This window comes from Gasterosteus aculeatus, chromosome 11, assembly GCF_964276395.1.
Source record: "Gasterosteus aculeatus chromosome 11, fGasAcu3.hap1.1, whole genome shotgun sequence".
Taxonomy (NCBI): Eukaryota; Metazoa; Chordata; class Actinopteri; order Perciformes; family Gasterosteidae; genus Gasterosteus; species Gasterosteus aculeatus.
In genome coordinates, this window is record NC_135699.1 from 11459720 (window position 1) to 11474093 (window position 14374).

The 14374-nt window shown below is 43.6% G+C and overlaps 2 protein-coding genes across 3 annotated transcripts; one reads left to right on the forward strand and one right to left on the reverse strand.

The window, feature by feature from the left end:
• Window positions 1-149: 149 nt before the first annotated feature.
• On the reverse strand, window positions 150-4853 carry tedc2 (tubulin epsilon and delta complex 2). The gene is made up of 8 exons (XM_040190586.2): window positions 4525-4853; window positions 3760-3812; window positions 3015-3606; window positions 2841-2894; window positions 2674-2752; window positions 2295-2427; window positions 899-1092; window positions 150-763 (listed from the first exon to the last, which is right to left on the reverse strand). Exons 1-8 carry the CDS (start codon window positions 4626-4628, stop codon window positions 617-619), a joined length of 1356 nt encoding a protein of 451 aa, XP_040046520.2. The 5' UTR covers window positions 4629-4853; the 3' UTR covers window positions 150-616.
• On the forward strand, window positions 4273-14310 carry hmox2b (heme oxygenase 2b). 2 transcript variants are annotated; one of them, XM_078083778.1, is made up of 7 exons: window positions 4273-4353; window positions 5210-5275; window positions 10729-10801; window positions 10928-11045; window positions 11216-11707; window positions 12107-12230; window positions 12324-14310. In XM_078083778.1, the coding sequence occupies exons 3-7, from the start codon at window positions 10734-10736 to the stop codon at window positions 12449-12451; spliced, it is 930 nt and encodes a 309-aa protein (XP_077939904.1). In that variant the 5' UTR covers window positions 4273-4353; window positions 5210-5275; window positions 10729-10733; the 3' UTR covers window positions 12452-14310. The 2 variants fall into 2 exon arrangements, with proteins under 2 accessions (XP_077939904.1, XP_040046521.1); XM_040190587.2 differs by lacking the exons at window positions 4273-4353; window positions 5210-5275 and adding an exon at window positions 9408-9718.
• The last annotated feature ends 64 nt before the right edge of the window (window positions 14311-14374 follow it).

The window sequence follows — 14374 nt, forward strand, 5'->3', positions numbered from 1 at the left end:
AGTCCAATTGGCTTTTCATTGAATGATTGGAGCAATTGGCACAAGTCATCTGCTCGTGCATTCTATGGTTACTTCTTCTGTGAGCTTAGTGCCACCTGCTGGAACAGAGAGAAGTGCATTATGGAGTTAGAATAAAGTGGAAAAAAACGTTACCCTAGGTATTGAATTGTTTAATTTTTAATAATAAATAAAACCTAACCAGTTCAAATTGAAAGTTATATAGGAATATCAAGTGGAAATACAAAATATCCAGTCTATTGTTTAAATAATGTGGAAAAAAATGTAAAATTGCAACAACAGCACATAACAAATAATAAACAACCACAATCCCACATGTAAGTGCCTGGGCTCAGACACTTAATAAATGAAGTTCTACGCCTTGAATCCTGATTCATGGTCAAGCGTCACACTTCATTAGGCCCACCTGCTCAGCATCACACAATCTGTCCTGCGATTACTTTTGTGAGTTTTACGTTGTAGATTTATTGACAGTGTCAGAAGGGAATGCGTCAACTGGTGTCACCCCGGATCGCATTACAGCGAGACGTAATACTGTGTTCATCGTATGTGTCTGAAGAGGAGGAAGACCAAGTTGAGGCCGGTGTCACGTGGTCAGTCAGGGCTCAGAGTCCAGCACTAAAGCGGGGAAGCGCTCCCCTCCTTCCCCTAGCAGGGAGTACAGGTCCCTCAGGGCACTGAGGTCAGGACATCCAGGCCCGGGGACTATGGAGGGGAGTAGGGGGGACAGGGTGTCCAATACAGCCTGTCACACAGAAGAAGAGACCGTCAGCACACCCCTAGAAGTTATCCACCAGAACTCACAACACAACGCACAGTTGAATCCATTTTGCGTATGAATTGTTGTCCTGTCCTGTCCGTCCGCCCCATCACCCCTCACCTGCTCGAGGTAAATCTCCTGCCGCAGCAGGGACACCCTCGTCCGCAGCGTCTCCAGCTCTACGAGCTCTGCCTCCGTCGCGTAGGTTAAAGTCGGCGGCAGGGGGGCAATCATCCCGTCCTCCCCCGCTCCATTTGCCCCAGCGGGGCAAAGACGACCTCCCTCTGTTCTCCATCGATCCCATGCCTGCCACGCTGATGGAAAAAAAAATAAGGTTATTTTTAGAGCGTGAGCAACTGTAGCCTAAAAGGTTTTTTTTCTTTTTCGTCTCGGCGGCCTCAGCTTTAAATAGAGAGGCCCTTGCCTGGCCACACCGGGATAGACGGCTCTAAAACCCCACCGTCATGGGGATGAAAGGGGGTGGGGGGGTCATCTGTCGAGGCCAAGGAAACTACTGATCTGGCACTGAGGGTTCACCGCGGCTCTGTTTTCATTTTCCATGCGCCGGGATGGAGACGCTGCATTAGCTCGTTAGCGCGCCGCGTCAATCACGAGCTCCTTTTTTCCAAATGCGACGAACGCTGGACCCCTCCCTCGGAGACAAAACCTGTTCTACCCCCGGACCCATCGGTGCTAAACATAAAAGTCCCCCCCCTGAAGATGATGCGAATGGAAAATCTGTGGGCCTTCATTATAGCAGGACCGGAAATTCAAAACACAAGGTGGGAACTCTGCCGATGCCTTCTTGACTTTGCAAGTCTGTGCAGTGGAAAAAATAATTAGGATAATAATCTGTTTGCGACTCATGAAACACATGGTTTAAAAAAAGAAAAGAAAAGCTACAGTAAGTACACTTTCAGCGTGTCCAACCTTTAGACTGGTAGAGTCATTCATTCCTATCTCGTTTTGCAAAGTTCTGAAGCTGTGCTGCATTCATCGGAAAACCGCCAGACGTGAACCGTGTTTGTTTGACTCAACAGCTGCGCGGAAATACAAAAACAAACTAATCAGCATTATTGCACGAGAGAGTGGAGCAGTTTGGCGTAATTGCCTCGTGTCAATTAGTCCCGTGTTTGTAGTCCGTGCGATTGACATACTATGCTAATGTCCCGGTGCTCGATTGGGTGCTTCAAACACTCCTTTTCTCTTACTGAACTGTTCGCCCCAATTGGTTGGTTTTAATCACACTTTGACGATCTCAAAAATGTGAAAAAATACCAAAAAGCTTTACGTCTCAACATGCTCATTCCAGGGTCCTGAGCGTGATTGGCAGAGGCTCATCACTGATATATCAGTCTAATTGGCCCTCATAAAAAGGTACTTACTGACAACTCCCTGAGCAGTTTCCTCACAGATAATCATTTTCTCACACACGCGCACACACAATTGATTTCATTCCTCCTCAAATCACTCCTAACTGTGAGCGTTTGAGTGCGTCATCTGTTCAGGCTCTTACCCAGCTCCGTGGTTGCTCCCTGCGTCCGTCTGGCCAGAAGCTCCGTGGTCTGGCAGTGGCGGTCGACGCCAGGCCCTTGGTGAGCCAGAAGCCCGGCCTGATCTGGGACGCCGCACGGAGGATCCCTGGGGAACTGGCAGGTTCAGAAAGGCAGGGGTCAAGGACACGGCCCCCGAGATGAATGAAAGTGTATTTGTCGCATGTGTGCAGAGTCTCGACGCACATGCCGCGCTCATTTCAAATAGCTGCACAGTGCAGATCAGTGGAATTGTAACTGAAGCACAAGTGTATTCCCAAACCCAACATTACACCGTGTGGAAAACAAGTCGGAGGCTTCCAAGCTCTTTTTGACAGGCTTCCATAGAAAGAGGAAGGATACCGTAGCTCTCATTCTCTCCATGAAGTGACTCCTCCCAGGCACGGGCTTCCTCTGTAGGGCAACAACTTTGTCCCACAACCTAAAAGGAAGGTAAAGCGGGGAACTTAGGGTCCCAAATAGGAATCTGCTTTGAAAATGTATGAAAAAAAGAGAAAGTTTTGGGCCACCTGTTTTGCTTGCTCCTTAGAGATTTCCATTTCGCTATCGGTTCAGCAGCTTTCCTGCCAAGCAGCAAAAAGGGCCAAATGAACCATTAGAATAACGCAGCAAACAGATTTCCCCTCCAGTTTGTGACACTGACAAAGCGTGGTTTTCTTCACGGCGTGAAAATAAAAACATACCCACTCGGGCCGAGTAAGCGGCGAGCTCCTCCGAGCTCCTCAGCCAGCGAAACGGCCACCGGGTTATTGGAGGGATCCGAGGCCGCCGCGGCTCCGCTCAGGTCGTGTCCACTCGACAAGTCGCTTCGAATGGTCTTCTTCTTAGAGTGGAGGGTAGATGTGTGTAAGTGACCCGCGTGGACGGAGCCAGAGCCCGACGCCGCCTGCTGGGGTTTCCTTGCTGCCTGGCGATGCGCTAACCCAGCTGCAGAAAAAGGACTTTTACTTGTGGTTTTGCGCCGGCCGGGATAGTGTCCAGCAGAGAGTTTGGAGCTCAGTGTGGAGGGTACCGACGTGCCCGGCTTTTTGGGCTCCTTCGGGTTAGCCGATTTAGAGGTCGATCTGGACGCGGGGCGATTTACTTTGGGAGCTGCAGAGGCCGGCGTTCCCTCTGTGCACGCAACAGCGGCAGGGCAAGGTTCCTTTAGAGGTGGAGATTGTTTGCTGGGGTCTTTTTTAGAATGTCCTGTGCCGCTGCGGACGCGAAGGGCTTTTTCAAGGGCTCGTTCAAGCAATTCTATATCTTCTTTTTCCCCTGGTGAGGTGTCTGTGGCTGCGGAGATAGAAGCATGCAAACACGTGGTTAGTTATTTAACCTGAAAGGGTTAAATTTTTCATCCGTGTGACCACGGATGAAAAATGCCTTCAAACGTCAACTAATCTTTTGTTTTTTCTGTGTGCACAAACCAATTATTTTTTTAATTACCTGTAGCTGCATCATTGGCACACTGGGTCTCATCAAAGCCCGTCTTTGGCGTTCTGCGAGAAGCAATATATACAGTGTTAACGGGCAAATCTCACAATGCAATTATGTATTTGATAGACTGTTTTGTAAATAGGGTTGTACCATCCAGATTCTAGTTGCATCCAGTTTACCACAGATCCCAAAATGATAGCGTGTTTTAATAGTTATTCTTTGTGTGAGTTTAAGACTCCGATGTCATGACACAACAGTAAATACAGGTTCAAACAAACAAAACCAATCATTTTAGATATTAAAGCGCCTTGACAAAAATAAGTACCGTGCTTTCAAATCCTTTTGGATTTAAAAGAAAAGATCAATTTCATTTTATTGTAAGCATCTTTGACGTTGGTTGTAGTACGTGACCCTTTGCAAGGAGCACTACTGGGATTAGAACCGTGACCAACTAAGCCACGGCGCCAGATGGGTGCACCACCCAAAAGATCCGTGGTAGATCATTACAGATTACTCTGGTACGTCAATGATCTTTCCACAGGAGAACGGGGCCGCACACCGGGGCTGGCGAAGATAAGACGTAACATCTGCATCCATTACAGGGTATTTTGCATGCACAAATAGGTTGAAGGTCCAACTATAGCATTTATTTAGAATGTATTTTTTGTTTGCTTTGGAGTTCTCTGGAGACGGCTGAAATCGTGATTACTGATTGAACAACGTGGCGTACGCAATGCATGCAAAGCGTCAGCTGAATGTAATGTCCTGACTTACAGGGTCTGCAGCAGGTCTCTGTAGAATTGAATACTGTCGTTAATCTTGGTTTGTTCAGCTTTGCAGGACTTGATAGTTTGCTCAACCAGGGACAGCAGTGACATGCTGGCGTCTGACGCAGAACTCAAACCGCGCTATAAACCATTAACAACTGTTAAAAACTCTGAATCAACGTCGGCGATAATATACTGGAAAAGCCAGTGTGTTACAAGTGCACAGCATGTGTCTTTGGTTGAAGTCTTCCCATCTATACAACGAGCTTTTCGTTCAGACCCGCGAAATCTAAAACGGACACGGAAGTCTCGTTTGTTGTGTTTTGTTGTGACTTCTCGCGAGAAGTCACAACTTTTATGGATATTTGAACCATCGTTTCTTTGTGTGTGTTCTGTTCATAGATTACAGGCTTTGCATCGTGTTTGAAAATGCAGTGTCCCTGTTTCAACAAGGAGACAGATTAGATGAATTAATAATAACACGGTTTAGAATTTTGCGAATGATTAGCCCTTCTTAAACAGCTTGTGGTTTTGATAACAATCATTACATATTGTAATTATTTTCCCAAGCCGCCTGTTTAAATGTCACAGTGAGTTAGAGCAAATGGATATGACTGAATCTATGATAATTTGTTGTTGATTTATGTAGCATTGTAAATGTCCCAAAGGAGTCAGGTCTTGTTTATGTACAGGGAAAAACTACGGCATCTGATTTGAGCAGACATCTGAAGTGACTTTCTCTCAGAGGCACCAGTGAAGTAAGTTAACCCAACAGCTATCAGCATTGTTGTTATTGATATTAATACATGACAAGTAAATTGTCTGTGATGTTTAAAGTTAAAGTTTTTTTTTTTTTTTGCATTGTTTACCTTATCACAGCCACATGTCATCGTCTTTTCTGATTGCCATGATGTAATCAAAAGCATCAGATCACCAATCCTCTGTCAAAGAGAGGTCCGTCTAAATGGACCTCCTGCAGCATTTCCTATGCGGGATATTTATGAGTGTTGTTGATGCACCATCTGCCATCAGCGACTGCCGCGCATGGGGTCCAGCGTGAGAAACCAATCAAAGTTACCGCAGAATAGAGTTGAAGAAAGTTTCAGTGGACAGAGTTGACAAACATTTGGGTTCTGTGAATTTTATCACCCGTAAATGGGGAAATCAGCATCAATTAATCAAGAGTTTATTAAATTCGCCGATGTTTCCCCAATCCCAGCTTTTAGACTAAAGTCCTCCTCCTATGTTATTGAACTGCATGGCTGGCACAGAATCACTTCCCAAAGCAATTTAATGTAATGGCAACAGCTTGCTGGCCGTGTTGGAGGGAAGTGAATCATCTTGTTCGCTCATCTTTACCCCCACCGGCCTCCTGTGGATCAGTAGCAGAGTGAGGGGGGGAGGGAAGGGGAAGGGGAAGGGGGGCATCTCCGCTGCCATGCCAACCAAGCATCTGACACTGCAGCCGGCTGCCAGACTGGTATGAGGCTTTTGACAGTAACAAACACACACACACACACACACACACACACACACACACACACACACACACACACACACACACACACACACACACACACACACACACACATACACTACCTCTCCCCCACAAATGAGAGCGCAGACGATTAAATACTCCGTGCGTACGATCATTAACCCGTGAACAATCTGGCCAGCAAACAAACAACTATTGCCGACATGATAAACGAGCAGCATGTTTGAAACATAATGTAAACAAAACACCTGAAAAACCCTTATTAGGCGTGAAAAGGCCGACATGAAGGAAGCTGGTCTTGTTTGTACCACAGTGACCGACCAACACGTTCTGCGGAGGTGGACTATGTGTTTGAGGCGAATCAGGACAAACAGCTTCTTTGGAAGAACTCTTGTATTTTCACCGTACACTCCATGTTTACAGTACATTGTCATGCTAATGCCTTGCTCCTCTCCTTCCCCCTTTCACCTCTCAAAATACAGACACCCTAAATGATTTTTTTCTTCAGTTTTTTAAAGGAGTTTGACTCCACAACAAACATCTGGCATGAAGATCTGCTGTGGATGTCTGGTCGTAGATAGATTAAGCTCCAGTCAGGACTGACGCTCCATAAAATCTACAACAACCGAACCGATTCAGGAAAACTGCAGCGCTTTAATAACAAAGATAATTGCATATCAACAATCCTGTCTAGTTATAACAACTACACTTTTTATAATAGAAGGTATTCAATATTATTGATTTCTATTGATGGAATTGTTTTCCCCCCCAAAAATAACACATAATGTGTCCATAATATAAAGAATCATAACTGAGTTTATTGCATAATTTAGTTACTCCCCCCCCCAAAAAAGTCACTTGAACTACAACATTAGCCCAAAGTGAGATTTCATTGTTTTTTTTCTTCCATGTATTCAAACTATTTGTGAAACAGAACCTGCAAACCCAGATTTGCTTGATGTGAATGCCACCTTGTGGTTATTCTCTTCTACTCTGCTGATGTGGTCTTAGATCTTTGGGTTGGAGTTGATTTTGTAATGTAATGATTTGAGAGAGAAATACATCTTTTTCTTATGGCTAGGCACCCAGGTGAGATATTTGGTCTGTGGATCGTTATTAAGTCTTTCTATTTTGTTTATGGCTATGTGACTATAAGCTGCACCACACAGGGACACCATCTTTATCACTTTGGGTTTGGAATTAAGCTATTGCTGAAGTAATTTATGTTATTTTTGACTGTTTCTCGACCACTACATTAAAAAATAATTCCATGGCAAAATTAATACAAATATTATTAGTAGTATATTTACAATATGACAGTGGAGGTACAATATCTGCCATTTGCAGTGGCAGGCCGTGCATTTTCTACCTCGGCCTTCTGTGCCGTCTTTCTATAGTTGAATAACCTAATAACCTTTAACTGTAGCGTCCCAAGGAGGTTATTATTTGTTTTCTGCAAACACCTCGTATTCAAATAACAATAAAATTTAAAATGAAATAAAATGTTACATCAAGCTCAACAACTATAAATACAGTAACTGCAGATACAGGGGTATGCAGAGTAACGGACAATACACATAATCAAATTAATGTAATAAACTCAAACGAAACAAACAACTCAAAAGAATCAGTTACTTTTTACTTACAACACTGCAGAAGTTAAAAATACAAAAGCGGTTCACTTAACAAAAGCTGTTTACAGACTATTCAGATCTGCAAGTTAGCGTTTTGTTTGACAAAAGTCCCGCTGACCAATCACTGCTGGTACGTCCAATACACGCCCCGTAACACTTCAAACCAAAGATGTGATTGGTTGAAGTTATGACAATCAGCAATGTCGTAGCCGAGAGTTTATGGTACTTCAGCAGGTTGTCAATAAAACAGAAAACACGGTGCTCCGTTTCTGCGTCAAGGTGGCAGCCACTTTACTCTCACTTCAACACCCTTTTCTCCTCCATCACAATACAAGCACCTACCATGTAACGTTACTTTAATTTATAATCCGCCTAGAGTCTGATTGGATAAAAACTTCAGTCAAAAACTGTAGGTGAAAACGACATAAATAAAAAATAGCCATAACTTCATGATTCTGTTTAGGCCAGCAGAGAAGGCTTAGCGTTAGTTGACCACCGCCACTGGTCATTTGGAAGCCAACGTTAGTTGTTAAACAAACTTGCGTCAGCGTTTCCTGGGGCCTGTTTCAATAAGGAGGTTCAACCAACTCTGAGTTAAAACTTGAACTGTGAGTTGACTTACCCTGAGATGGGAAACTCTGAGTTTTCGGTTACAGAACAGCTGAAATGAGTTAGTTCAATCAACTCTGAGTTGACCTACTCTGAGTTAAGCGCGTGCACTACAACTATAAAAAGCCATTATCAATGGAGCGCAGATATTACGAGTCACCATGGCAACAGCGCCAGACAAAAAGAGGTCTTCATATTTTTCACCAGCAGAACTGGATGTGCTTATGCAAGCATATGGAGAGTACGAACATATATTTTAAAAAAAAAGCAACACGGCTGCAGCGGCGAAGGACAGAGAGTTAGCTTGGGAGAAAATAGCTGCTCGAGTCAATGCGTAAGTTTACATTTCAATTACTGTTATACAGTGTTGTGTGTAATTAATTTCTATGTAATCTAAAAACTGTAATTTAATTCCGTAATTTTAAGTAAAATCTGATGTAATTGCATTAAATGCTGCATAAACTATAAAGCAATTCTGTATAAAACAATAGTGGATTTAACATCAAATTTTAAAAGATATATTTTTTCAAGAATAATTCATGCAATTGTATAATGTTTATTTGAAAGCATTAAAAGTGCAGTTTCTTGTCTCTCCTTGTATTGTTCAAGTGGTTGAGGTTGATATGGGATTTAGAAAGTAATTAGTAATAAGTAGACCAATACTTTCTAGAGATAGTCATTATTACATTAATCTAATTACACTGTTGAAGAAGCCAGTTGTAGTTAGTAATATAAGTGACTTGCCCAACTGTTATAATATCAGAAGTGAACCTGGAAGAACAGTGTGTTATTCAACCTAATTTTAATTTTCATGTAGGTGCAATCCTGCAGGCATTAAAAGAACATGGCAGCAGCTGAAAATGAAATATAAAAACATAATTCAATCAGGTAAGGCTTGAACATATCATGGTTGTAGTCTACCTGACTTTACAAACATTTGACATATAAATAACTAAATAGCATCCAGTGTCGATTTGATGCGCTCTGCGTGACTGAAATGTGCGCAATGAATGAATACCGAAAGAATGAATGAGGTGATTAAATACCACTTCCTCTTTAAAAAAGGGGAGGAGACGAAATAAACTCTGGGTTTCCCGAAGAAAACCTGCTCCCGACCAGGTTAGGTTCACAGAGTAAGTTGCCATGGTAACTGACTCTGAGTATAAGTTACCTCTCTTTCTGAAACAGGCTTGACTTACTCTGCTTTCTCAGGTTTAACATACCTCCCATTCTGAAACAGAAAACTCAGAGTTTCCCTCATTTCAGGGTTAACATACTCAGAGTTTTCACTTAACCTCCTTTCTGAAACAGGCCCCTGAGACCTCGCGCCCGACATCGGGCTGCAGGGAGGGGGCGGAGTCCGGAGGGGGCGGAGTCAGACGGGTCGCTCAGTACCGATTCTCCAGCCTGATTCGTAGTTTTACACCGACCAGCCGGACCGCTCTGCACGGTAGTGGCTGAAGGTTTGTAATATCAATATGATACCAAAGCCTCCTAAACCATTAATATGATCGTTTAACAGGGGAATAAACAACCCCGAGCTCACAATGGGACGTGGCGTTAACGGCGTACGTTAACAACTTAAGTGTGTTTAGCTTGTTGGAGTGCTAGCTAGCTATTAGCTAAGTTAGCTAGCCTCATCCGGCAAAGTTAGCTGTTGTTGTCAGAAGGCTTTTAGCTAGTTAGATGACGTCAGTACAAACAAACAATACCTGCAGTTGTATCTCGATGAAAGGCTGCGGGAGATCATGTTTTCTGAATACGTTGAGGAACTGAACTGTAGTTTGATCACCAGAACAACACCGTTGACTCTTTTTTTGACTTGCGGTAAACGCCAGAAGGGCCTGCGGTGTGATTTGAATGAGCTGTTTGTTTGTTTTCGTTGTGTATTCATGTAACTTAGTTCCTACCTGAGTGTTTTTTGTTTTTGTTTGAGTTTGATATCGCACTGTATTGGCTTTCACTTGGCCCTTCCTTGTTCTCAGAGCAGGTAAGGTCAAAGGCTTAAAACAGCTGAATTAACCAACAGGCATCTTTTCTTTGACCCTCGCACCAATGACAACAGCTACTCTGAATAGAATCGGGGTGATATCGACTCCCCGTTTTCCCGATTAGGCAACTGACTGTTTGTCTACATTGGCCTTTTTCTCTGGCCACATTTTCATTATTGAGTAGTATGTATTTTATGATTTGGGAGTACAATACCTATGACCTCTAGAACCACAGGGAGCACTGACATTGTTCCTTGTTTATTCTGGAAGCCAGTTACACCATCTGGACTCGAGACGCATGTAGACCACAACAACAGGTCATGTGATGATACATTATGCAATGTAATATGTGTTACTGTTGCATATGCATTGGTCACAACTTTAAATATGTACTTAAAATGTTGACTTGAACTTAAATAATGCTGAATTGACGATCGGTTCTAGGGAACTAATAGACAGAAATGCACCACTAATTTCTGCAGAAAAGATGGAGGTCAACACCAGTGTGTCCAATGGAGCAGGGCCTGTATACGAGGGGAAAGAAGACACCCTCAGGTAAATCTCCCAGCAGTACACCATTACCATTACATCGGAAACAGTGAGATAAGATAACAAAATATTTATGATTGTTGTGGTTCTGTCATACACACACTAGACCCCCTATTTCTTTTTCTTCTCCAGTCCTGAGGATCTGTCCGAGGTGTTGGCAGCGGGGACTAAGGAGGTTCACGAAAAGGCAGAAAACACCCAGTTTGTGAAAGATTTCCTTAAGGGACGCATCCGCAAAGAGCTCTTCAAGGTAAGTGACGCGAGGAATTGTTACTATTGAATGGTATAAAGTGCTTTACTAAACAAACAAGATGAGTAAATAAATGACAAAACAAGCAAGCATATATATAACAAGCAACGGAAATCGGACAAAAGAGACCAGCAATATAACATTGTAACATTTCTTGCTTGTCTCCTCAGCTTGGCGCCGTGGCACTCTACTACACTTACACAGCCATGGAGGAGGAGATTGAAAGGAACAAAGACCACCCCCATTTTGCCCCTCTATATTTCCCTACAGAACTGCACCGCCATGAGGCCCTGGCCCGGGACCTTGAGTACTTTTATGGCCCCGACTGGCAAAACCAGGTCAGCTGCTCCCAGGCCACCCGGCGCTATGTGGACCGTATTCATGAAGTCGGGCGGAAGGACCCGGTTCTGCTGGTGGCCCACGCCTACACCCGCTACATGGGGGACCTGTCCGGGGGGCAGGTGCTGAAGAAGGTGGCGCAGAGGGCCATGAAGCTGCCGTCCACCGGGGAGGGCCTTGAATTCTATCAGTTTGAAGGCATCCACAGTGCAAAAGCATTCAAGCAGCTGTACCGTAGTCGGATGAACGAGCTGGAACTGGATATGGAAACAAAGAGGAGGCTGGTAGACGAGGCTGTCAAGGCCTTCCAGTTCAACATGGAGGTAAGGTTTGGAGGGTTTAAGAATAGAATAAATAGATGCGTGCTGCCAAACAATATCTATTCACTGGTGTACAGGGAAGTGGTTAAATAAGGGTTTATCTTCATTTTAAGAAGTATTATGTGTAGAATTCAATGCACTGTCATACATTCATATTGTGCACCTATTGAAATCATTATTTGGTTTTAGGTCTGTATCCTAACTACAAAAGATTGATACGCTAAAGCATATGTAATGCTGCGCTAGGCTAACTGTCATGTGGTACGAGGATTGCACATGTTTTTTGTTCGATGTGGAGTTGGGTGACGTGACAATATGAGGCTCCTGTTGATCGCATAGATAATGCGGCGTTACTGTCTCGTTATTTCCTCCATGAACAATTGTGTTTGTTTGTGGCGGCAGGTGTTTGAGGAGCTGGAGGAGATCGGCAAAACCATCCAGGAGGACGTGTTAGACGCTGGCACGCCCGTCCACGGAGCGATGGGTGGAGACATCAACAAGTGTCCCTACTACGCTGCCAAAATGGGTATGGCTCCATGCTTCTCTCTGTAGCGCTGTGGCAACGGCGTCACGTGAATCCTCTTTTAACTTTTTGTTCTTTTTTTTCCCCATGTCACAGCGGCATCTGGAGGGACGGCCTACGCCTCGCAGCTCGCCATGGCCGTCCTCCGACACCCGACCGGGCAGGTTTTGGTTGCCACTTGGTTCGCCGCTCTGGCGGGATTGGTCGCCTGGTATCTCATGTGATGCGGTGCCGCCGCCGACCCGTGTCCCTCTGCTGTCGGGATGAGAAAGGACAGCGACTCCCATCCAGTCGTACGCCATTTCCTAGTTTCACACAAACGGGTCCATGTTCATTCAATGTCGCGTCTTCGCCCCACGAGAGCAGCTGACTGGTAAATAAACTCTCAGCTGAATCTTTCCCGTCAAATGATTGGTAGAACCATTTAGTCGCCATCTTCAACCATCGTGCCACCATTTATCTTCCTGTCTTTTTATTCCTCCACCTCCTCTGCACTAATCCTCCATAAATGTTAATACCTAACTTATGAGGGCGGTGCGTTGCCTCCCCATTTCAAATTGACCGCCAGGTGGGCGAGCAAAGTGACGTAGAAGCTGCCTGCGTGCGACTGTCTGAACACGGGTCATTTTTCAGTTATGATCAACTGATTATCCACATTGATTCACGGTGAAGCATACTATGCATATGTTATGCACGGTAAGTGTGCTTGGCATGAATATAATAGCAAGCACACTTGTTTTTGCTGGGCAGACTGCCGTGTTGAATTTGAATGCAGCCTTCTATTTTTTCTTTTTTTGCATTCAAAGATCCTTTTTCGACCAGAGAGGAGAAGTAACTGTATGAGTCAGTAATACTACGGTATTTTTTTCACCTCTACACAAAAACAATATGGCACACCTACACTGGTACGTGGATGATAATTAACATATTTCAGTGAACATACTAGATCTCTGAATCAGATGCACGTTCAAATGTACGATTTCTCTGTTTCAGAATGTTATGAAACTGTTTTATTATGACAAAAAAAACAAACAGTTGTTTTATATGCAGAGCTTAACTATACAAGATGGATGATTTAGTCTGACCTGCCAAAGGAGCCTATATTAGGACCGGGGTGTTCACAGCTCTTTTAAAAACAAAATTATCTCATTCTAATGTAAAAGATTGTCTACATGAAGGCTAGATATCTCCGTGATAGATGGAGAACTACGTCAGCGCGCCCAGACCTTGTTTATGTATCCATATGTCATGGATATACCTGCACGTATCATCACTAACTCTCTAACCATTATTCATTTTTCGTTCATACTGTAAGTGTGGGATGCACAACTGTCTTTTAAACACAGATAAGGAGGATTATATTGTTCTGCGTGTAAATGCTTGCGGTGTCATTGGACCGTGTTGCGATTAATGTTTAATATTTATCCTCATAGTTATCCAGTGCACTTTGACTGTTGCTTCTTCTCGCCAAGCCTGTTGTTTATTTAGCTTGGATCAGTTGGATGCAGAGTACCAAAGGAAACCCTGCAGGAGAAAACCTTTCAAAGAGCGCCCTGTGCTCCGCGTGTTTGCACGTTGTGTAGTTTGCATGCACGAGATTCTTTCATTAGATTCGAGCAGACGTGTAAACCGATGTGAGGATGTGTTCTCAGGTTCATGTTGAAGTCAGATGAAAATACAATGCGATGTATATGGAGGAAGGTTACGGGGACGGCTTTAGCTCAACGTCCGTGTTTTATTCTATTGTATTTTTGGATGCCAGTGAGACGTGTCGTAATGCTACAGTATTTCTGGATGCACACAGGAGACAATTTCATGAATCTCAGGAGTTTTGGTCATTGAACCTCAGATTAAACCCAGAGGGAACCTTGAATTAATGTTGAATTTGAATTTGTTTTTAACAACTCTGCTCTTAATCTCGTTGTGTATTTGACTGCAGAAAAGCTTTTTTGGGTTAGGGGAGAAATGATTTCAGCCCCTGGAGTACGTTCTCTTTAATATGAAATAAACAATCTTTTCCTGTTCCATAAAACAAAGGTGATTCCTTGAAACTGTTTGAAATCACAATAAAAATGTTAATAAATGATTATACTTGAGCTCCTTGCCACAGACCTTGATACATCACAACTATTATATACATTTGCTTG